The 23095-nt window shown below is 37.1% G+C and overlaps 1 protein-coding gene across 1 annotated transcript in view; it reads right to left on the bottom strand.

The window, feature by feature from the left end:
- Positions 1–5873: 5873 nt before the first annotated feature.
- LOC139691499 (myosin-IIIb-like) overlaps positions 5874–23095 on the bottom strand; it is a 76861-nt gene continuing 59639 nt past the window's right edge. Inside the window, exons 24-27 of the mRNA XM_071589349.1 lie at positions 14052–14131; positions 13104–13325; positions 11877–12017; positions 5874–7913 (exon numbers count right to left, since the gene is read on the bottom strand). Of these exons, the coding sequence (XP_071445450.1) occupies positions 7718–7913; positions 11877–12017; positions 13104–13325; positions 14052–14131 (639 nt within the window). The 3' untranslated portion in view covers positions 5874–7717. The remainder of the gene's footprint in view (positions 7914–11876; positions 12018–13103; positions 13326–14051; positions 14132–23095) is intronic.

Genomic DNA, 23095 nt, shown 5'->3' with positions numbered 1-23095 from the left:
AGCGTTATTCCATCAAATTTGCGGTAAAGCTTGGGAAATCGTCTACCGAAACTGTCGGTATGATTAACCAGGCTTACGGGGAGTCAGCCATGTCCAGAAACATGATCTTTCGGTGGCACAAGATGTTCGTGGAGGGCAGAGAAGAGGTCGACGACGAGTCTTCGAGAGGTTCCCGATGATGCCTTCGCGGGAGCGTTCCAGGAATGGGAACGCCGCTGGAACAAGTGTATCGACTCACAAGGGTCCTATTTTGAGGAATATTAGCTTAAGATATGTAAAAGTGTAATAAATTTTTTTTCCTGAGCTCAGTACACTTATTTTCCGGACAAACCCTGTAGCTACAGGCATGATGCCGTGGAATTTGAACATAATAAAGAACAAATTGTTGCACTTCACCATAGATTTTTATTTAAACCACAACTGGTTTTGATATACTACATATCTTCAGGTGAAGATATGTAGTATATCAAAACCTAATCAAGACCTAACCTAAAAGTCTTTTAGGACACTGAAATCAGTCATAGTTTAAATAAACAACTAGTAGAAAAGAGCAAATATTTGTTCTTTATTACTTTGAAGGGGATAATGTCAAAGAAGACCAATAAATTTCTTCCTTAATAACTCAGTCCCTTTATTTATTGGATATACCTCTGATTTCTGAGGCGTTTGGCTGAAGCGTTTCTCGGTAGTATGCAAATCATTTAGGCTTTCGAAGGTAATCAATCACTATGTGATCTCTCTTCGGCTTTTGACTGTGTTAATCACACAATTCTCATAAATAAGTTGAAATATTATGGTTTTAAGGATAATGAACTAAAATTTATTTCTTCCTACTTATCTGATCGTAAGCAGTCAGTTTATGTAAATGGTAAACAGTCAAAACCATTAAATATTAAATATGGTGTGCCTCAGGGCTCTGTGCTTGGACCTCTTTTATTTTTGGTTTTTGGCTTTTGACTGTGTTAATCACACAATTCTCATAAATAAGTTGAAATATTATGGTTTTAAGGATAATGAACTAAAATTTATTTCTTCCTACTTATCTGATCGTAAGCAGTCAGTTTATGTAAATGGTAAACGGTCAAAACCATTAAATATTAAATATGATGTGCCTCAGGGCTCTGTGCTTGGACCTCTTTTATTTTTGGTCATGATTAATGACTTGTGCCCCAATATGATTACTGACTGTGTCCTCTATGCGGATGATACTACTTTCCTACATAGTTCCCCCCATCATTCTGATGCGATGAACAGAGTTCCTATTATACTTAAAAAGGCAGTGGACTGGTTTTCTGCCAACAATCTACATATGAATCCCGATAAAACTCAGCATCTTCTATGTACTCTAAAATGTGCTAAACCGGATACTGTCCCTGTGAAACTGCTGGGATTTTATATGGACTCCAAGTTAACATGGAGTACTCATATTCTATACATTAGGAAGAAACTTGCACGAGCCTTATTTCTGCTCAGGAAATTGAAATTATATGTTAGTAAGGACTACTTAATTAATGCCTACTATGCATTCTTTCACTCAAATATTACTTATGGCATTAGACTTTGGGGGCATGCATTTGATATTAAGCTAATCTTTGTGATGCAGAAAAAGGCAGTCCGTACCTTATCTAATTCATGTCCACTTGAACACTGTAGACCTCTCTTTTTAAATTTAAAAATTATGACAGTCTACAATTTATATATATTCTATTCATTAGTTCATGTTAAAGAAAATACGAGTATGTACTCCACTGGGGCTGACGTTCACAGCCATAACACCAGAGCAAAGTCTAATATGGATTTTCCATACTGTAGGCTAGATAAGACTTACAAAGTTGAAGGTCTACCTATCAAATTGTTTAATATGCTTCCAAAATCTGTAAAGTCAGCCCGCAATGTAGTGTTCCGCAGGGTCCTGCGTGATTGGCTTACATCCAATCCTTTATACTCAATATAGGAGTATTATGAGCTCGACTTTACTAGCTTAAAATTATAAGGTCTAGCGTGAGTAGAATACTTGGTGTATGTATGCAAATATTTTCAAATAAGTATTTTATGTGATTGTATATTGTGCTGTATACTATATTATCTATGAATAACTGTGTTTTCCTAAATGACGACATCTACCATATGTGAATATGATTATAAGATGAATAAAGTATATTATTATTATTCATCATGTAAATACCTTACCACATATCAGGCCTATGTGGCAAGAAGGCTCCATCCACCCTCACATTCATGATTTATAAAATCAATATCATGATACTAGCTGATGGACTACCCACAAAGGCTGTAGTGAAATTGGCATCATTTAATAAAATACTGTATTTTCTGATTTCATTTTTTTATCTCTGAGATGGGGGCCTTTCAAATTGTGTTACAAAATAAAGACCCTCACTTTTATGGCATTTTAAATACCCTCACTCACTTCCCACATTTATATAACAATTGTCTTAAGTTAAGGCAAATGAATATTATGTAGTTTTCAAGATTTTTTTATATGCATAACAAATAGTTTGAAGATTGTCAAACATTTTTAGAAAAAATTATTCATGGAGTTTTTTTGAAATTCGAACTGAAGAATTTTACAGATATTTTTTACCAATTTCATATTTTAATTTAGAGACATGGATAATCCAAAAGTTGCAGAGGTCTGAACTATTATGCTCAAAAAGCTTCATCCATCTAAATATGCCTAACAATCTGAACATGTCATTTCTTTACATCATAAGATGATACTTATGACAAAAAGAAGAGATATTTATTATTCCTGATCTTTATAAATATATGTATGCATTGCAAAAAACCTAGAGCTCTCTTTGGCCATAAATAACCATTGGCAACTTTAAAGAAATTAAAGGAGAGGCTGTGGCTGTAACTTTCAATCGGATCATCTGCTAATCTGCATTACAATGCAAAAATTTCAAAGTTTACAAATTATTACAAAAGTCATCAAAAAAATCATTCATCCTGGTCAAGGCAAATGATTGTTCACTTTGAAATAGTTGGATTGTACTAATTGCAATTTTGAACCATAAATCTGCAAAAGAGGTTAAATATTGTGACCAAATGAGAATAGGTACTAAACCCAACATTTGCATAGGATAAAAGGCAATAATTATCTTTGATAATGAATAATCTGGTGAACACATTCTTCAAACAAAAAATAGATGCATTTTGCATTGCATTGGTGACTTTGGGCACCTTTCAGTTTGTGTTTCATGCAATCCGAGTCACTGATCCCTAATACAATATAGTAGGTGTTGCCAGGTGAGCATTTGACATGGGACACCTTTGGAGATATATGAACATCACGTAAAAGGCTTCATCTCAGATGCATCAGACTTTTTGAAAAGAATTAGGCATTGGGGCTCATTGAGCATGAACTTGAGATTGAGAGTTATTCGCAAGTTGAAAAATCCCCCGAGTAAGTGCATATGCAAGGTTACATTTCTACCTAAATATGTTGTAATATATAAATTGATGGGCCAGGATAGACACATGAAAACCTGCTTAATATGACCGGCTTTCGTGCTTTATTTTTCAGTGGTTCATCTTCTCTGGCATAAAATTACTTGCATGCAACCACCATAACCGATGTTTTAATGTGTGAAGCACAATTAATGTGATCCGTATTCATAAGTAAGCCTGTAAAATACACCAGGTGGATTGAACTGTCCAAGTACAATTGGCGTTTGCTCATGATTTTCCAGCATTATCTTTCTGACTATAAATTATTTATGCGCAGTCTAGGAAATACTTTACTCAAGTAGCACATACGAGGTATGTTCAAAAAGTATCGCGAATCTTGAATTTCCGCCGGTAGCGTATATTTGATTTTTTGTGGCGTTATGTTGGTACTGATGTCTCTCACTTATGCTGAAAAGTTCGGCCATTTTGAATGTTCAGTTAACTGCTGACAGCTGTTTTGCTTGGACGTGTTTTGGCTTGTCTTCGATTTTTGTCTGTTCCCAAAAATGGACAAAAGAAATTGTAACAAATTTTGTGTGAAAAACGAAATTAAGTGCGCGGATGCATTCCGAATGTGGACTGTGACATATGGAGAAGCTACCCTGGACCAAAGCAACGTTTCTCGGTGGTACGAAATGTTCTCAGAGGGCCGAGAAGATGTGAACGACGAAGATCGTGCCGGACGCCCGAGCACGTCAACAACCGACAAAAACATTGATTGTGCGAAGAAAATAGTTTTGGCCAATCGTAAAATCACCGTTAGAGAAATTGCTGAGGACCTAAAAATGATTTGGGCATGACTAGGGTCGCCGAGAAATTCGCACCCAGATTGCTCAATTTCGACCAAAAGCAGCTACGCATTAACTTTGCTAATGAGGTGTGGGACTCTGTCCGCGACGATCCAAATTTTCTCCAGAGGGTCATAACTGGTGACGAATAATGGATTCATGGTTATGACACGTAAACGAAAGCTCAATCATCCTAATGGAAGCTGCAGCTCGAGCCAAGACCGAAAAAAGTGCGCCAAGTTCGGTCGAATGTGAAAGTTTTGCGTACAGTTTTCTTCGATTGCTGGGGCGTGGTGGATCATGAGTTCTTGCCACAGGGTAGAATGGTAAATAAGGAATATTACCTGCAAGTTATGCGCAATTTGCACGAAGCAATCCGCCACAAATGCCCGGATATATGGAAGAACAAAAATTGGCTTTTGCACCGTGACAACGCCCCTGCTCACACATTGTTAATTGAGCGCGAAGTTTTGGTCAAAAACAACTCACTATTCCCTGTAGTACCACTGTATTCCCAAGATCTGGCCCCCAGTGACTTTGCCTTGTTCCCGAAACTGGAGAGGCCCATGAAAGGACGATTCTACGCTACGATTGACGAGATAAATACTGCATCAAAGGAGGAGCTGAACAAGATCACAAAAAAATGATTTTTTGAAGTGCTTCGAGGATTGGAAAAAACGCTGGCACAAGTGTATAATATCGAATGGGGATTACTTTGAAGGGGACAAAATAGATATTCATGAATAAATAAATAATTTTTGAAAAAACACAAAACTCATACTTTTTGAAATGACCTCGTATGTACAAAGTGAAATATTACTGTACACCTTCATCTCTCACAAGATAAATAGAACTAAGTATGCACAACTGGCTTTAGGTATCATTCGCCAGGGGCTACCACCTTTGACTTCAAATTATATATTATCTAGTTTTGCAAAATAGATGCTTCTTCAGTGTCTTTCTAGTTAACTTACTAGCAGCTTTTTTAATGATGTAACCTAGATATAAAGAATAGTATGGTATAGACATACTTTGATCTCAAAATGTTTCATGGTACCATGGAGACTCTGCAGTGGATATTGTAATCTTTGAGATAATTTTAGTTTTTGAAAACAACATAACTTAGATGGCATAAATATTGGTTTTGAACTCATTGCTTTCATTTTGATTCTCACTCAGAATCCAATATCAAGACCCCTATGGAAGTGGGAACCGAAGAATCAAACCAACCCATCACTAATTGAAATTTTTGACAAAAGATACCCCTATTTTTAAAAGAAAATGAAGGTCCATTGATACCCTTAATAAAGACTACCTCTTGACAAATATATGGTAGGAGAATGGGAGATGGTTAAGGAGCCTCCCATGAAAGAGGGGCATGTGCGTGGGATAGAGTGGCAACTTGGAGGAGCTGACAGGTCGGGGACATCAGGTGCACTGGCACCTGAAGGAAGATGTTGGCAGGAAGTGAGGGAAGCATGCAGCAGTGATGGATAACCAGGAAATGCAGGAAAACTTGCATGTTGCTATAGAGAGCATTTTTCCATCAAACACACTTCAAGGCCTGAATATTATAAGATACTTTACATCTTAAAATAATGAACCATCCAGAGTTAGGTACTTATTGTGAGAAATGTATATTTCCTTAAATTAATTACCTATACATCCAGTGTTACCTATATAAGCCATACATACAGCTTCCAACCATAACTAATGATAATCTAGTCTTACTAGATGATTTTGTTAACAATGCAATGACATACATGGTTGCATCAACAATAAATTTAGATGTGGGATATGAGGCACTCCTGCAATCCAGATGGAATTTACATTTGAACAGAGAATGGAGGTAGCCTGACTAGTTGGAGAACAATTAAGTCCCTGTAAGGGTGGATTTTGAATTGCAGCTCTCCCAAATTCTTGATGTCCTGAGCTACTACGAGTAACCTAATAAAATATTTATTAGTCTTTTATGGTTGGATTAAAATAATGTAATCCACTGAATTTGATGATCTTAAATGATCCGATATGATGCTTTCACTTCTTAGTGCATAGTGAATATCTGCAACTATGATTTACAGAAGTACATTTTCTTTGACATGCCTTATATTTATACAACAAATCCTTGGACAAAAATAAATTGATTGATTGAGTATTTCATTGAAACCAATGCCAAAAGATCAAAGTTTATCAACCAACCAAAGGTTGGCTCTGTAGGTGAGTAGAGCTTACCTAGTACTAATCCAATGGCATGTGAAATTTGCACATTGGAATGGATTTAAGGGGGGCAGTACCTTATCCCTTGGGCCACCTACCAAAATAGAGCTTGGGCAAAGCCAAGGGTGTCCAGAGGCATCCCCAGGAATCGAACCTGGACCCTCCTACTGGATAACCAAGTCCCCCTAATATGTAATAGACAACAAAAAATTTCTTTCCTTTAAGGAAAGAAATTATAACATTTTCGTGAGAGTATGAGGAATGCTAATGAAATGCGATTTAATTTTGACAAAATTGTGGAACCTGAGCTCATCAACATCTCTTAAAAACACAAAATTTTCCATTTTGTGAATTTATCATTTTTTGAGGCAGAGTTAAATGACACTTTATTTTTCACATCACTCCTAATCTTTCCATTTTAATCATGAACATGTGTAAGGGTGATAATTATGCAATGCTTCAGCAAGTGATAACAACTCACTTCTGCCTTTTATCTCAATTTATGGAATGCACATAAATGTATGGAAGTGGGAAATATGTACATCTCCTAAATAAACAAAGCGCAATGAAACAAAACATACATATCTTGCTTTTCCACCCTGAATCAACTGGATGTAAGGTGAAAAAATATTTAAAAATATGTAAAACAGTTATCACTAAAATAATTTTTCGTTCCATAAATTGCAGCTGTGCATGAAACTCCTTTGCTGCATTCCATGATTTTGAATAAAAAAAGCATTTGATTGGTGCTGATACCTCTCAATTTTGCATCAGGCCTTCAAAACTATCTTGAAATGAATGTAACTTATACAACACAACTATTTGTTAGGAAATTAGTGTAAGGAATCCCTGGTAATATGCACAACATGAGAAACTACCTAAGACAACACTTTTTGGATACAGTGATTTGTCTACCAGAGAAATATGGCATGAGGTCTCACAACTTCTCGACAGTTTGCTTCTGCCACCCATGCCACCAATTATATGCCCAAAAATGCAACATAAAATATATAATTCAAACTGTTTACATGGGTGCGATAGGATTCCTGTTATGATTTCATCATTTGCCACCAGAAGGCTTTCTCATCTCTCTCAGAGAGGCAACACACATCTGTGATTCATAGAACACAAATGCATTCAGGATCAAACATATTCCATGAACTGCGATAGTCTTGATGCACACCACACAATGGATTCATTCGGTGCGCCTGAACGCAAGTGTGTGTGTGTGTTTACGAGATTCACTTGCGCCCATCATGGCCGTGGTCTTTCCTCTTGCGCAAGCTCTCCGTTGGTGGGTTGGAAGTGGGGCGAAGGCGCTGCCTATAGCTACGAAGCTCACTCTCTGACTGGCTCCACAGTTTCCTGTTGACATTTTCATCAGGTGACATAAGACAATGATCTTGAGAGGTCAGCACCCTTGGGTTGCCCTCCATCCTGCGGGATCACATGCAAGGGCATTATTCCTCTCACTCCCAAAGAGACAATCTCACAATTCACAACAATATGTGCAAAGCGATTAACCTCATGAGACAAATGGAATGTCCAATTTAAAAAAAAAGTCATTTTGTGTTTGCCTTTGTATCCAACTTTTGCTCAATTTGAATGCAAAGAAAGAGCATATTACGGGCAGGTACATGTATACATTTTGATTAAATGTAACTCTTTGATCTGCCATTTTGTATCATTCTAGTTTGAGTGTATGAAATTATTTAAAGTGTAGCTAAAACCTTGAATTGAGAATACCTTATTTTCGAATTGAAATACTGCAAAATAATTCGTTTTCAACCAGCATTTTATTATAAGCAACTTTTGACATTAATGATATGGCTAAAACTTATTTTGGGCTTATGTATTGTCCTCATTGTACCTAACCCCAATAATATTCTCATGGATGATTTCATCTTTTTTTTGCAACTCCCCAGTCATCCTAAATGAAAAATTCAATGTGCAACAGTTTGTATCAATTTTGGCATTGAATACTTTCATCATCATGAGTATTTCAATCCTAGGATTGGTTTACTGAAGCACTCCATTCTACTCTATTTAATGTCAATTCCCTCAATCCTTGATAACTTCTCTGTTTTTTTCGTCCTTCTTAATTTGTCCTATATGCATGTCTCTTGGTCTCCCTCGTGGAATCCTCTCTTCTATTTTTCCTTCTATTATATTCCTAATCAATCCATTGTGCCTTAATGTGTGTCCAATCCATTCATTTCTTCTTTGCCAAAGAGTTCACCTATCCTAAAAAAAATTCTTAGTCCTATCCTCTTCTGCTCTTCTGTTCTTCTTAGTCCTATCCTCTTCTTCTCTAAAAGTCCTATCCTCTTCTGCTCTTCTTTATACTTCCTCGCTCCTTACCTTGTCTATCCATTTAAACTTCAGCATTCTCCTCCAGCACCATGTTTCAAAGACTGCTATTATTCACTGGTCCACTTTTCCAATGTTCCAAGCCTCAGAACCATAGAGTGCTTGTCTTGCTTGCTCCGCACGAAAGTCTTGATGAATTGCTTCCTTGTTTCCAGTCTTTGAACCAGTTCTTTGAACATAGTAATTCCCTCCTTAATGAATGCGTTCTTAACTTGGGCTATTCTTTGCTTGATGTCGGTCGAACTTCTTCCATCCCATGTTATGCTGTTGCTGCCCAGGTAGATGGATTCCACTTGCTCTAGTTTCACCCCTCGATTTGTGATATCTGCATTCAGCTTCTCTCTTCCACAAGAATTTTATTTTTCTTCTTGTTGATGTTCATATTATATTCCCGCAGTACTTGGTCCATAGCTCTTAGAATTGCTTGCATGTCCTCTCGCATTTCCGCCACGACTGCGATGTCATCTGCAAACCGGAGCATGTTGATTTCTTCTCCATTTACCTTGACTCCTTTGATTCCCAATTCTTGTGTTTCTTTTATTGCCTCTTCCAGATATACGTTGAATATTGCTGGCAAGAGGTTACATCCTTGCCTTACTCCTTTGTTTATTTTGGCTTCTATTTTTCTTCCATTTTTCGTTTGCATTGTTATGACCTGATTCTTGTGGAGGTTATGGATATTTCTTCTGTCATTGTAGTCCAATCCAAGTGCTTCTGGTATCTTAAACATCTTTTTCCATTTGATGTTGACGAAGGCCTTCTCCAAGTCCACCAATGCCATACATAATGGCTTATTTACGTGCCTCATTTTTTCGGCCAGAACTCTCAAGCTGAGCATTGCCTCTCTTGCTCATCGGTTTTTCCTGAATTCGAATTGGTTTTCTGAGAGATTTCCTTCTATCCTTCCTTCTATTATTTGGCTAATTATGTGAGCAAGAATTTTTGATGCTTGAGTCACCAGGCTCAATATCATATGTTCTTCGCATTTATCTGTTCAAGGTTTCTTTGGTATTGCAATCATTATACTTTTCTCAAAGTCTTCTGGTATCTTTCCGCTGTTGTAGCTACCTTTGACTCTTCCATAGAGGGCATCCTTTGCTTTGACCCCAAGTGCCTTGATAATTTCTCCATTTATTTTGTCTACTCCTAGAGCCTAGTTGTTTCTCAGGATTGCTATCTTGAATTTGCTTCTTAATATCTGCGGACCCTGATCGTCTTTACTTATCATGCTTTCATCTTTCTTTAAGCCATCTTCTAGTGGTTTGGAGGCTTGATAGAGGTCTTCAATGTTTTCTTTCCATCCATCCCCAATGTCCCCATCATCTATTAGTATTTTTCCATTAGCGGCTTGGATGTTTTGTGATTTTGTTTTTCTTTCCCCAAATTGCCTCTTCACTAGTTTATAAGCCATATATATAAGTCCGCAGTGCTTTGTGTCCAGGCATCTTCCATGTGTATCTTCTTCTCGGATGTTGGTCGAAGATGGTATTTAATACTACCATGCTTTTCTCGTCGCAGAATTCTATCAATCTCTCTCCTGTGGCATTTCGTTTTCCCAATCCAAAGTTTCCCACACTACTTCCCTCTCAACCCTCGCCGACCGCAGCATTCCAATCATCCATTGCTATGAGGTTTTCCTTCCCTTTTACTACTCCTAGAACCTCTTCCAGTTGTTCATATACTTCTTCTATTTACTTTCAAATAGATGAATTAAGTATACAAAGTTCATTACATATTCCACTTGATTGCCAACATTGTCATGTGGGGATGCCGTTCACCTGTCTCACTTAAGAGTCACCCAATCCCCTGCCACCCAATTATTGCCACTTTCAATTCTAATGGCAACACTAATGGGTGGGCTTATGGCACACTTCTCATTGGCTAGGGCAGAGTCTTCATTCTTAAAAAATGGTCAACTGACATTTAGTGAAGAACACAATAATCTCGGAATAAAAATTTTTTTCCACATCAGTTGTTTTGAAAGTGAGCACCTCAAACACCTACATAGGTGTGCACGCATGGTCCTCCCCAAGTTGGGCCCACTGAGAGGAGTGGCCTTCACTCACTCTTCCTTAGTCGCCAGGCCCTAAGGGACCCCATTGCATTGCCATGGAGTAGAAGGAGAGGACTAGGACGAGAATGGACGTGGGAATGCAATAATGTGATTGCTGCTCGAATTAACAGCACAATGGGGAAAAATCCATTAAATGACCACAAGACTGAGAAATGTAACTGTATTATGTATAGATATTATGTTAATAAATAATGTTAAATTTAGATCATTCAATTTTGGATTACTCATTCTTTTTCCACCCACTGGATGAATAATATATCATATTACACATTAAATGCATAAACTACATAAAGGGTACGGCAGAATATTTTCCAGTAAATCCTTCAAAATTATTTGGGTTGCTTCAATTTTGGCTCTGTACTAGCTCCATTTTTGATATTCTAAGACTGGTAGCAATAGGGCTTTAACAATTACTACAGCATACAACATACGAGTCCACATATGGAAGGCCATTTCTCATGAGAGTTTGACAGCCATGATTGACACTGTGGAGAGTTCAAGCCCATCCCACAATGCCCTCCTCATTGGTCAATATGAGCCGCCTTTTGTGAGTGTACATAGAGGTACATATGTGTATAGAAGCATGAGGAAATGGATATGAAGAAAATTATTTTCAGCACTAAACAGGAAATATAAATTTTCACTCTTTGCTAATTCATATCGTCAAAAAGTTTGGTCACATCCTTACAATAGCTTTATGACCCTTCTAAAAAGTAAAATTTGGCCATGAGTGTTCGATTTTAATTTGCTCTCTGAAGTGGTATGCCACACTGTTGTCAGTTGTGAGAGCACATCAAATTTCCGCTGTCAGATAGAATGCAAGGGTATTTACAAGAGAGAATGCATAGGTGTTGAAAAACTTTGAATTGGTTTAGTATATGTACAAGAGGGAATCAGCGCTGACCAAAACAGATTATGTGTGTGTGATTGCACTTGAATAATAGGGGATCACTGACACTGAGCTGTGGCTTTGCTGCTTCCACTCGCTTGCCTTGGGCCTCTCCTCCGACTTCCGCCTCACCCATCCTGCCTGCCACTCTGGTCTCTGGTCGCTTGCCAGCCTATCCATGACAGATTTCACATCCACCACATCAGGCCTGGGAATAAATAAATGTTATTGTGCAGTTAGCAATTAAAATGCTTGAATTCTGTCAAATTTCATTGCCTTCACGCACTTCTTGACCTTAGACTCCCCAAGGGGAAATTCTACTTCGTTATTCATTTAGTATTTATCCAAAAACAGAACTTTTTGGCTTTAACATCGGACTGTTAACAATGATGGATACAATAATGGACACAATTACAAACACCCAAGCACTAGGTGGAGGAAAACCCACCTGGGTGGGATTCGAACCCTTAACCTTTGGGTTGGCAGATGAGGGCGTTACTCCGCCACCACCGAGGCCAGTGTGTTAACATCCTTATGGTGCTCCTCTAAGAAAGAGAATGTCCATCTTTTCTAGTCTTTATCTGGGATTTACTGACAAAGGAGTGGTGCGTAAAGGTATAAATGTGACAGGAAACTCTTCCTAAATATTCCAGAGAACTTGTTTTCACTTCTTACGAGATCCTTTCTGTTTTATCCCACAATTTATTTGACACAGGTTTATGGGAGGCAGACATTTATCTGGAAGTTAAGACTAGAGCACAATGGCAAAATAGACATACTAAACCAGAGCCAGGATATGACTGATCATTTCCCTTCTGTGGAGAGAAACTGGCCAATGAATGACTAGGAGGCTGCCTGAACCTCATCCCTAATGACACATATCAGTGACAATTAATTTGCAGGGAAACCACACAACAGCCACAATGTAGGTTTTGTTCTTTGATCTGCAATTAAATGAATTCAGAGGTCAAAAGAATTGGTAGACATTTAGGCATTAGTTGACCATCAATTATTATCAATACTAGTCATAATCTTTTTAGGAAGCACAATCATGTTGGGTTCTGTCGCATGCAATTTGAAGAGCTATAAGAGTTTTAATTTTGCATTTCATCACAAATGATACTGCTAACATGAACATGTGGAATTACAAGGCCATGTCCTGAACTCCCAGTACATAAGCTGGAAATGGGATCTCCCTCGTTGGTTGTCAACTACACAATGCATGTACCACACAAACTTTTCGGCAGAAGTTCATCAGGTGAGAATCTCCATGGAGATCACTTTGCGCTTTTACCTGAGTGGTCGGAATGACTTCTCGAGCAGGAGGAAGGGGAAATCCCAGGACTCCTCATCCCCCCCCTCCCTCCCACGCTCTTCCCTTCCTCCTCCACCCCCCTCTTCCTCCTCATCTTCCTCGCTGCTGCCGTTCTCCTCCCCACTGCCAACCCCTTCGTTGCCCGCCCTCCGCTGTCGCCTCTGCTCACTCTGCTGAGCCAACACACTTGCATTCTGCAAACTGCCACAAGAGAGAGAGAGAGAGAGAGAGAGACAGAGATACATTCAAATGAGGTGATGAAGTTTTACTCAAGTGCTTAGCAAAATTCATTGACCTTGAAATTGTACTTAGTTGAGTGGTTAGTAGTTTTCAAATTTACCTTTACAATAAACCACTGTGCTTCATCAAATTTATTTAATTCTCAAATCTCAGTTGAAGATGGTAACTTCATTTGCCTCTTAGACAAAGCTACTGAGCCATTTAACAAGAGATCACAATAGTACTCATTAGGGAAAATTGCATATGTGTGTTCCCTTTGTTTTAATTTGATCTGTATTACTTACTGCACAAATAGAGTATGAAAGAAGAAATAAAGGTTTTTAAATTTCTCCTAGCTATATGGGTGAAATCTAATTCCTAATTTCCCATTTCCCCAATATTTTACCAAGATTACATTTAATAATCTTAAAATTTTACAGGAACTAACAACATTAATGGACGTTATCCGCATTTGAAAACGTCATTCCCTTCAGAATAATTACAAAAGTAGGAATATTCTGCCAAAACCTTACCATGGGTAAAGGATAAATGACAACACTGTTAGATGCTCTCAGGCTATTAAAGCAAATCTTCATTTGATGTTTATGGCAGTTGTAAAAGGAACAATATTAAAATAATGCCATTAACCACCACAACTACCAATGTGAAAGAGGAGAAGAAACAGGGGTTCATAATAACACAACGTACCTTGCCAATTTTTCCTGAAGTTTCTTGTAATAGGAATCCATTTTGCTGTTGAAGACATCATTTTCTCCATTCCTGGGAACCTGAAATAATATTTATATTTATTTATACATATTTTATGCTTATTACTTGTACATTCAAGCAACAAGTTTGGGTATGCAAAGCATATATGGTTTATTTCATTATAAACTGACAGAGGAAAACTGCAGTTGCATCCCCAAGCTCAGTGAGACCATAGAATTCTAAAACTTCTCATCCACAGGGACAACATGGATTCAACAAAGGGAGGGAGGGTGAGTTGCAAAGGGGAGGAGAACCTAGGATTGGGATGAACTGCTGGGTAGGCTCTCAATGTTTTTGTGGACTTTTTCTTTCGGTTAGCTCTTTAAGAGAAATTGAGTAATTAATCCAAGATGGTCAAAATTGCTAAAGCTGACTAAATCTTAATTTATTTTACTATGTTAAAAATCAAAATTACATTACATATGATACATTGTATCACATGAAAACTACAGTGTGTATTATTATATCTTATTTGCACAAAAATTGAGGCATATTAACTATGGTCATCTAGAAGGATGTCTGCTTGACTGAATTTCATGTATGAATGTCTTATGAACCTATTGTATTGAGTTTTCCATCTTCTGCAATGTTTTCCCATGTCTTGGTAGAATGGTAATTATTATTTTTAAGAAATTGAACTATTACATATGCATGATTATTTTCCTCTGTCATTTTCATGTTTAACTTAAATTCATTTGGTTTTTCACATAACTCACAATTCCATAACACAGGCTTTAGGTGTCTACAGGTAAAGAACTTTTTTTTGTTCCTTACAAAATAAAGTAATGTGTAATTTTCATGGTCAGACAACATTTATTGTTTACTTAACATTGTAAAAATAAGCATAACAAATAGAGTTTGAGAAAAAGGCAACCAACCCTGTGTGATAAAATATATCAAGTGCAATAAATTGAAAATTAATATCGGCATAGTATGAGGAGTGGATGGAGGGGAATCTTGCATGGGGAGAAGTGATTTGCATCTAGAAATAAAGCAATATGCCTGATACTACTTGGGTATAAATTGTCTCTCAATGAAAGAGTGGATGTCATAATAGTATGAAATGTTGCTGTTTTATAAAAATCATCTTTTAAGTTTTTATGCAGTAGTGCAAAAACTGATAGGCTGTAGTGCAAAAACTGATACACTCTAGTGCAAAAACTGATATGCTGTAGTGCCATAAACAACACATTCATCCTCTATAGAGTTTTATTTGTTCACTCATAAATGGCATGATCTCAAAAAAGTAATTATCCTATTATGGCAGAGTGAAAATGGACAGGTCCCTTCTCCTTGAAATGCTTCATTATATAATGCAATTAGTCCTTTAGAGCCATAATTACTTTTCCCACTTTCTCCTGAAACGCTTCCTAGATAGGTGCACTCTTCTAGATTGTGAAGCCCAGCTTCAATGTTTATCTTAGCCTTCAAGTGTTTGAGACACAAATTATGCATATCTTTACATTTACTGAGGATTTATTCTCATTCCAGATTTATTGCATTGACTCTGTGATTTGCCAAGCATTGATTGTAATGCTTTCGCTTAGTGACTAAACTAAGCTCATATGTGGGCTGCTCAATAAGTCCTTAGGAAAATAGAAAAATTGTTTTGGGTGAATTTTTTCATTTTTAACCAATCTCCTTTCAAATTGATACCCTTTTCCTGAAGTGTTTCTTTAAATCTTATAAGTTGTCCAAAAAGTAAGATTTTGGAGAGTCCTCAAAAACCTGGGTTGGCAATGATCTTTTCGTTTGACATAAATTGTTTCATGCCAAGCCATTTTTTCAAGTTTGTGAATAAAAAGTCACTGAGGATCAAATTAGGTGAATACGGTGGATGCCGTAATATTCAAACTTTAATGCCATAATTTTCGCCACTGAAACTGCACAGGTGTGCACCCGTGCATTGTCTTGATGGAAGAAAATTTTTTCTTTGCTGAAAAAGGACTTTTTTCTTGATTTCTTCACTCAAGCGGTGCAACAGTGATACTTAATACTCTCCATTATTCCTTAGATTATTTAGCAAGTAATTGATGCAGATGATTCCATGTGCATCCCAAAGAAACTGTTGTCCACCCCTTGTTGGCCAAAATCAATATCTTTGCCTTCTTTGGAGCCAGATCGCCTTAATAAACCCATTGTTTCAATTGTTCCTTTGTCTCTGGAGTGCATTGGTGTACCATACCATGTTTCATCTTTAGTATATCAATGCCAAAACCCATCAGAATTGAAATTGAAAACTGTCAAACCAGTCTCCAAATTGTGTTCAAACCATTACGTTTAATTCTCCACTGAGAGCAAATGTGGCACCCATCTAGAGGACATTTCTTTTTGCATCCAATTTTTCATGTCGAAATTAAAACAGGGCATGTAACTTGTGATAAGTCTGTGGATTCAAATATTTCATAAAATTTGTTTCTTCAATCACTCAAAACTATATCGTGAATTTTCTCAATCATTTTGGAGGAAGTCACTTCCCCTGGACCTCCTCAACGATATTCATCATTTGTGCCATGAGCTTCATGCAACTCAACTTTGATCTATTTCATGGTTAAGCCTTTTTAATAGAAGTTTTTAATCACAAAAATATACTCATTCCTTTCCATTTTTCTTAATAAACCAAAGTTAGTTGCTTCTTCAATCAACTATGGAAATGAAACCACACAATGGATATGGCTGAAATGCTGACAGCAGTCTAGAGAGAGATGAGGCTTGGTAAAGGCCATTTCCATTACCACGAGTGCCATGCATTGGATTTTCTATGGACTCATTGAATGAGACAAGAAGAATATTATTAGTGGGATTAAAAGCTGAACCAACAAACTTGGTCATCATTCCAGCATACTTGCCACCAAGCAGTCAAAGGGAGGGAGAAGTCAATAGGGTATACGATCAGTTAGAGGGTATAACTGCGGAAGTTGAATGACCAATGGAAAGCATTAGAGTTCTGCAGGAGGCAGGGGCTCATTATAATGACCACTTGATTTAAGCACCCCAGCAGACATGGATATAAATGAAAAATACCCAGGTATTTGAAAATGTATTAGTTGGGAATATGGTTTGGCACAGATTAGGAATCAATTCACACAGTTTCTCAAGAGCAGATGCAAATTCAGATCATAACTTAGTAATAATGAAGTGTAGCATCAGATTCAAGGGGATAAAACAGGAAACATGATTGAGAAAATAGAATGTAGAAGCATCCACTAGAATGATAAGAAAGGATTATCAGCAGGCTGCAGAGAAAATCTCAAATGAGAAAAGGGATTGTGGGTACAAGAGAAGAGAAATGGAAATAATCCAAAAAGGAATATCAAAAGCCACAAACAAACAAAGGAAAAATAAATACAGGGGTAGTCTGAAAAGTTCTCAGCCTTGTCCATAGATGGCATTACTTCTTGTATGATTTTTTTTCTCTCTAATTAACACAACTGTAGGTAGATGCTGTGTAAAATTGCGATTCAATCCAGCAGTTCCCTGTGGACAGTCATTTGAATTCATTGCAGTGCATATGTTGTTAGAAATGGAAAAAATTGAGTATTGTGCAGTGCAGTGAAATTCTTCATTAGAGTATAATTTACACTTTCAGGCTTCGCTAAGTGGCATTGTTTACTGTCTATATTAAATGACTTTGTAATTTTCCACAGACTTAATTTTAAGGTACAAAGCGTTTCACCGACTTGCGACATCATTGGGTACAAGTACCAAGTACCAAATGCATTTTCCTTAAAATAAAGTCTGTGGAAAATTACTGACTCATTTAACATGAACTTGTTCATGAAAGTTTAATGCCAGCTGTAATTCATTTGAGGACTGTATACATATGTGCATGGGGATATTTCCACCAGGGCCAGAAATGGGAGACCGATTTAAATGTGGCCATGAAAGCCTCCAAGTTGATCCAAGTCAAGGACATTCCAAAACTGCAACCACACCGGGAATCATCAAAAAAGTGCACCATATAATTTTGAAAGATTGGCATACAAAGCTATGGGAAATTGTAAATACTATAGGGTTATCAAAAGAGTGCATTAATTATATTTTGAATAAGGAATTGCACATGGCAAAGCTTTGTGCCAGATGGGTGCTACGAGTGTTGATGGTGGACCAAAAATGCATTGGAATAATACTTCCCCCCCAATATGGGTGACTTGAATGGGGGACGTCTATTCCCCGAATAGACGTCCCCCATTCAAAATGAACTTCCCCTTGGATGATTTAAATAGCTACTTTCTCACGTCTGCTTTCAAGGAAATGATGAAAATGATGTCGAGGATGGTAACCATTCTACTCAAACCCAAAAAAATCTCACTTCATTAGATCATGCATTATTCTCCGACTTTGACGATGGAAGGCTTTATTTCCCCCACTATACACCCGAAATGCTGATAACACAAGTGAAAAGTTTAAAATCAAATTCAACAGGTGTCGATGGAATCAGTGCAAGAATGCTAAACGTTATTCTCCCAGTAGTAATGCCTATGATACTAGACATCTATAACTGTTCACTCAATTACTCTATATTTCCTACCTTGTGGAAATCTGCCCTAGTTCGACCGATACTGAAAATAACAACTCCGAAAGAAATGTCTGACTACCGACCTATTGCACTTCTTTGCTCTATTTCCAAACCTCTCGAGCGAATCGTTCATATAGTTAAAGTGGAGCATCTTACGCGGCACAATTTCTTTGATGAGTATCAGTCGGGCTTTCGTAAGCTCTATAGCACTCAGTCAGCTTTGATAAAGGTAACTGACGATATACGCAGATCCATAGACGCAAAAAAGGTAACAGTTTTAGTCCAATTCGATTTGAGCAAGGCTTTTGATTCAGTAGACCACGGCATACTACTGGAACGTATGAGCCGACTCAAGTTCTCTTACTCTGTCCTTCGCTGGTTTCGCTCCTATCTGTCTAATTGTCAGCAAGCTGTTAAACATGAAGATGGGAATGTATCCGTTTTCCAACCTGTCCTATGTGGAGTTCCACAGGGGTCAATTCTCGGGCCTTTATTATTTACTATTTTTATAAAAGAACTAGCTACCATAATAACTCATTGTAAACATCACTTTTATGCTGACGATCTACAGATATATCTTGAGTCCTACCCCTCTGAATTTAACCATGCCATTGACTTGGTCAACAAGGATATCCAACACATCTGTTAATGGCTGACTGAAAATTGGCTAAATCTAAATCCCAAAAAGACCAAGTCTTTGGAAGCACCACCAATGTACACATGCTGCTCGCAAGTGATCTCCTTTAAAATAAGTGTTTTTAATATTCAAATTGACTACTCAAATATAGTGAAAAGCCTAGGAGTTTATCTAAGCAGCACCTTAACCTGGCGCGAGCAAGTAAATGCCATTTCTAATAAAGTTCACAAAACTCTTTACACAATGAAGCATTTCAGACACCTAATCCCTATAACGTTACGCCAGAAGCTTGTTCAAACGTTAGTATTACCACATCTCGACTATTGCTCAGTTGTCTACGTTGATGTGAATAAGGAGCTAAGTACAAAATTACAAAGGCTCCAAAATTCTTGTCTACGATTCATCTTTAATATGCGTTTTAATGAACGTGTAACTCCTTACTATAAAATGTTGAATTGGTTAAAACTCGATCAGAGGAGAATGCTTCAAAAGGCCTCGCAATTATTTAAAGTTCTGAATTCAAAAACCCCTTCATATTTATATGAAAATTTTATATTCAATTCACTTACGACAAAGAGATCAACCCGCATTACAAAAACATTCCATCTTCCCAAATACCGCATGGCTATATATGAAAAGTCATTCAGTATTTCATCCTGTAAACTATGGAACTCTTTGCCTAATAATGTAAAATTATCCAGGAACACATCCCAATTCAACAGGAAAATGTTTGAATATCTGTCTACCACACTACCAAAATGACCTTATTACTGTACTATCAGGCTATATCTTTAACTATTGTTCTTTGTATTTGTATGTATGTATTTTACTATATGTTTCGTTCAACTGATGTTAAATTATGTCTTGTTTCACTAGTTTAGAACCAGTTTCACTCCATAGGTTTCAAAACCTAATGTAACCTGTATTCTGCTCCAAGGGACTTTGCTCCCAGAGCAATAAAAATTGTTTATATATATATATATATATATACAAATATATAAAAACACAGATGTAGATTTTTAGAATATAGAGACACAAAGAAAGGACACTCACAATTTGTTATTTTACGTTTCGACAGCACGGCTGTCGAAGACGACAGCCGTGCTGTCGAAACGTAAAAAATATATATATATATATATATATATATATATATATATATATATATATATATATATATATATATATATATATATATATATACTTCCCAACTAACAAAACTGGATGCAAAAAGTCATGAAAATTAACCTGGCTTACAGAGGAAAAGAGTATTTTTCCATGGAGACAATGCATCCATTCATAAAAGTATATCAATGATGGGAAAATTGAGAGATCTGCACTATGAAGTGCTGGAACATCCACCCTCTTCCCTGGATTTGGCTCCCTCCGATGGGTGCGCTGACACAAAGGTGAAAGCTTTATCATGAACTAAGAAGGGAAAATGGTTGCAAACAATTAAGCATAGGCCAGGAAAATTATTAGTTGAACCAGAAAAGTATCTATAGAGATGAATGGAATGTATGGTGGGCTATATGGTACAGATATTCTACCAGCATTTTAATACATAGAGAATATGAAGTAGATAAGGATGGTTGTGTCTAAGCACTCTTAATTTCAAAATTAAAAGGGCATTAAGGAAATTGAAATCAAGACTGAGGGGGTATATAACATTCCCATGGAACTACTCAAGAATCTAGGAAAATGTGGGAAGGAGATCTTGAGTAACTAATTCACAGAATTAATGCAGGACTAATTTGGCTGGACTATTTCAACAGATCAGAGATATTCCAAAAAAGTGATAAGCAGCCATAGGTGAGTAACTGCAGTCTGCACAAGTCTGACTGTTTGGGTGTGAGTGGTGAAGGGAGCCTATATGATCAGAGTTAGGAAGAGCGGTAAGACAGGGGTGTCCATTATCACCTATGCTGTTCAGCATATAGGTGAAGAGATAATGACTAAAGGAGGCACGGGAGGAACTGCAGATAAGAATGAAAATTGGTGGAATATTCATAAAATAAGTTAGGTCTGTGGATGATCAAACTTTAGCTTGCCAATCAGGCAAGAGGTTGTATATCTACTGAGTGCATTGAGAAAGTGGGATAGATATGGCATGAGAATAAATGCAAACAAGAAAAGATAATGAGGAAGGCAGAGGCAAGCTAAATTTAATTTTAAAATAGTAACTTAGAATAGGATTACATATAAACTACAGCAGGTGATATAGTGTATCTATTTTGGAAGTTTTTTGGACCAAAATGGTCAAAATATTGCAAATGTAGGAAGAAGAATTTTTTCGCAAAGGAGCTTTCACAAGGAGGAGGCAACTAATGACATCGATGATGATCAAGAATGCTAAGAAAAGGTTTGTGAAAACCTTTCCTTAACATTATTATGCAGACATTCTTACACACGGAACAAACCTTTTTTAACAAACCTTTTCTTAACATTTTATTATTTGTAGAGTGGTTTTGTACAACATGGAAACAAGATCATTGAAGCAGGAGGATATACGTAGATTGGAGGCTTTTGAAATGTGGGTATGGAGGAGGATGGAAAAGGTGAAGTGGACAGAAAGGAACACAAATGAAGAATTACTGGGAATGGCAAAGAAGAGGGGAGGATTATTGGGAGAAATCATAAAGAGGCAGGAAAGATAGACACAGAGCATTTTGACTGAGCAAGGGATGTTGAAAACTTTGATAGATGGGAGAATGTCAAGGAAACGGGGAAGGAGTAGGAATAGGATAGGGATGTTGGATGGAATGAAGGGAGTATGCAGAACTGAAGAAAGGTTCGCATATCAGGTTGGGTTATGTTCCGAGGCACAAGCAAATATGCAAAGAGGGTTTAGCAGAATAAGGTGACTGAAAGTAAATTTTTGTCTTTCATCATAATTGATGCATAAAAAATTACATCATAATTAATACTTTTATTTACTTTGAGTATGTGTGTATGTTTAGGTGTATACTTAATTTTTATATTAATGTTTATATGGATTTATAAATAAATATATTTTTTCAATGTGCTAATCTATGCATAATGTATACCAGTCTGTCAATATGCATTTATGTGTATGTATACATGTAATTATAAATCTTATGCTTAATATAGTATGTATATGACAATGAGTTAAATGGAAGAAGTGACCATTTGGACTCAATTTTGCCCAAATAAAGACCTCTATCTATCTTTCTAAAAAAACCACAGACACAGTAATCAACCTGAAGGTCGGTTTGTTAGGTGATAGTAGAGTTCACCCAGTACTAAGCCCTATATGGCATGTGAAATTCACACATCAGGGTAGGGGGGCCAGTTCCTTTCCCTGTACCAGTTATGATTTCACAGGAAGATCTGGTACCCGAAAAATCACACAGCTTGGAGCTGAGGGTGCCCAGAGAGGCTTGCCCGGGAATCAAACCCGGGCCCTCCAGTCAGAAGTCCAACACTTTACCCCTGGACTACCACAAACCCACAATTGATACATAAGGGAGGAATAATTAAATGCATTCAATATCAGAAAATTTCATAAAAAACTTAAGCTCTATCTTTTAACACCAGTTGTGAAAGCAAAGAAAAAATAAAATGATAACACTTTGGCTAAGGCGTTGGCAATTAAGTCAAAGGTTTTTGAATCTACACATAGGATGTCATTTTTTTCTAAATCTCTTCCAAAAGTAAAAGGAATTGTATGAACTTCACAATGCTAAGACAAGTATGGATACTCTTGATTTTTTGCATTATGACTATTTGGCTCATGTGAAGGGTCTCATTGCAAAACATTCTTCACGATTTTACATGCCCAAAGAATAAACATAATTATCTGGTCTAATT

Source organism: Hetaerina americana, unplaced genomic scaffold, assembly GCF_022747635.1.
Source record: "Hetaerina americana unplaced genomic scaffold, ioHetAmer1.1.p SCAF_37, whole genome shotgun sequence".
In the NCBI taxonomy this organism is placed as follows: domain Eukaryota; kingdom Metazoa; phylum Arthropoda; class Insecta; order Odonata; family Calopterygidae; genus Hetaerina; species Hetaerina americana.
The sequence above is the reverse complement of the archived record's forward strand: the minus strand, read 5'-3'. Positions and strand labels throughout refer to the sequence as shown.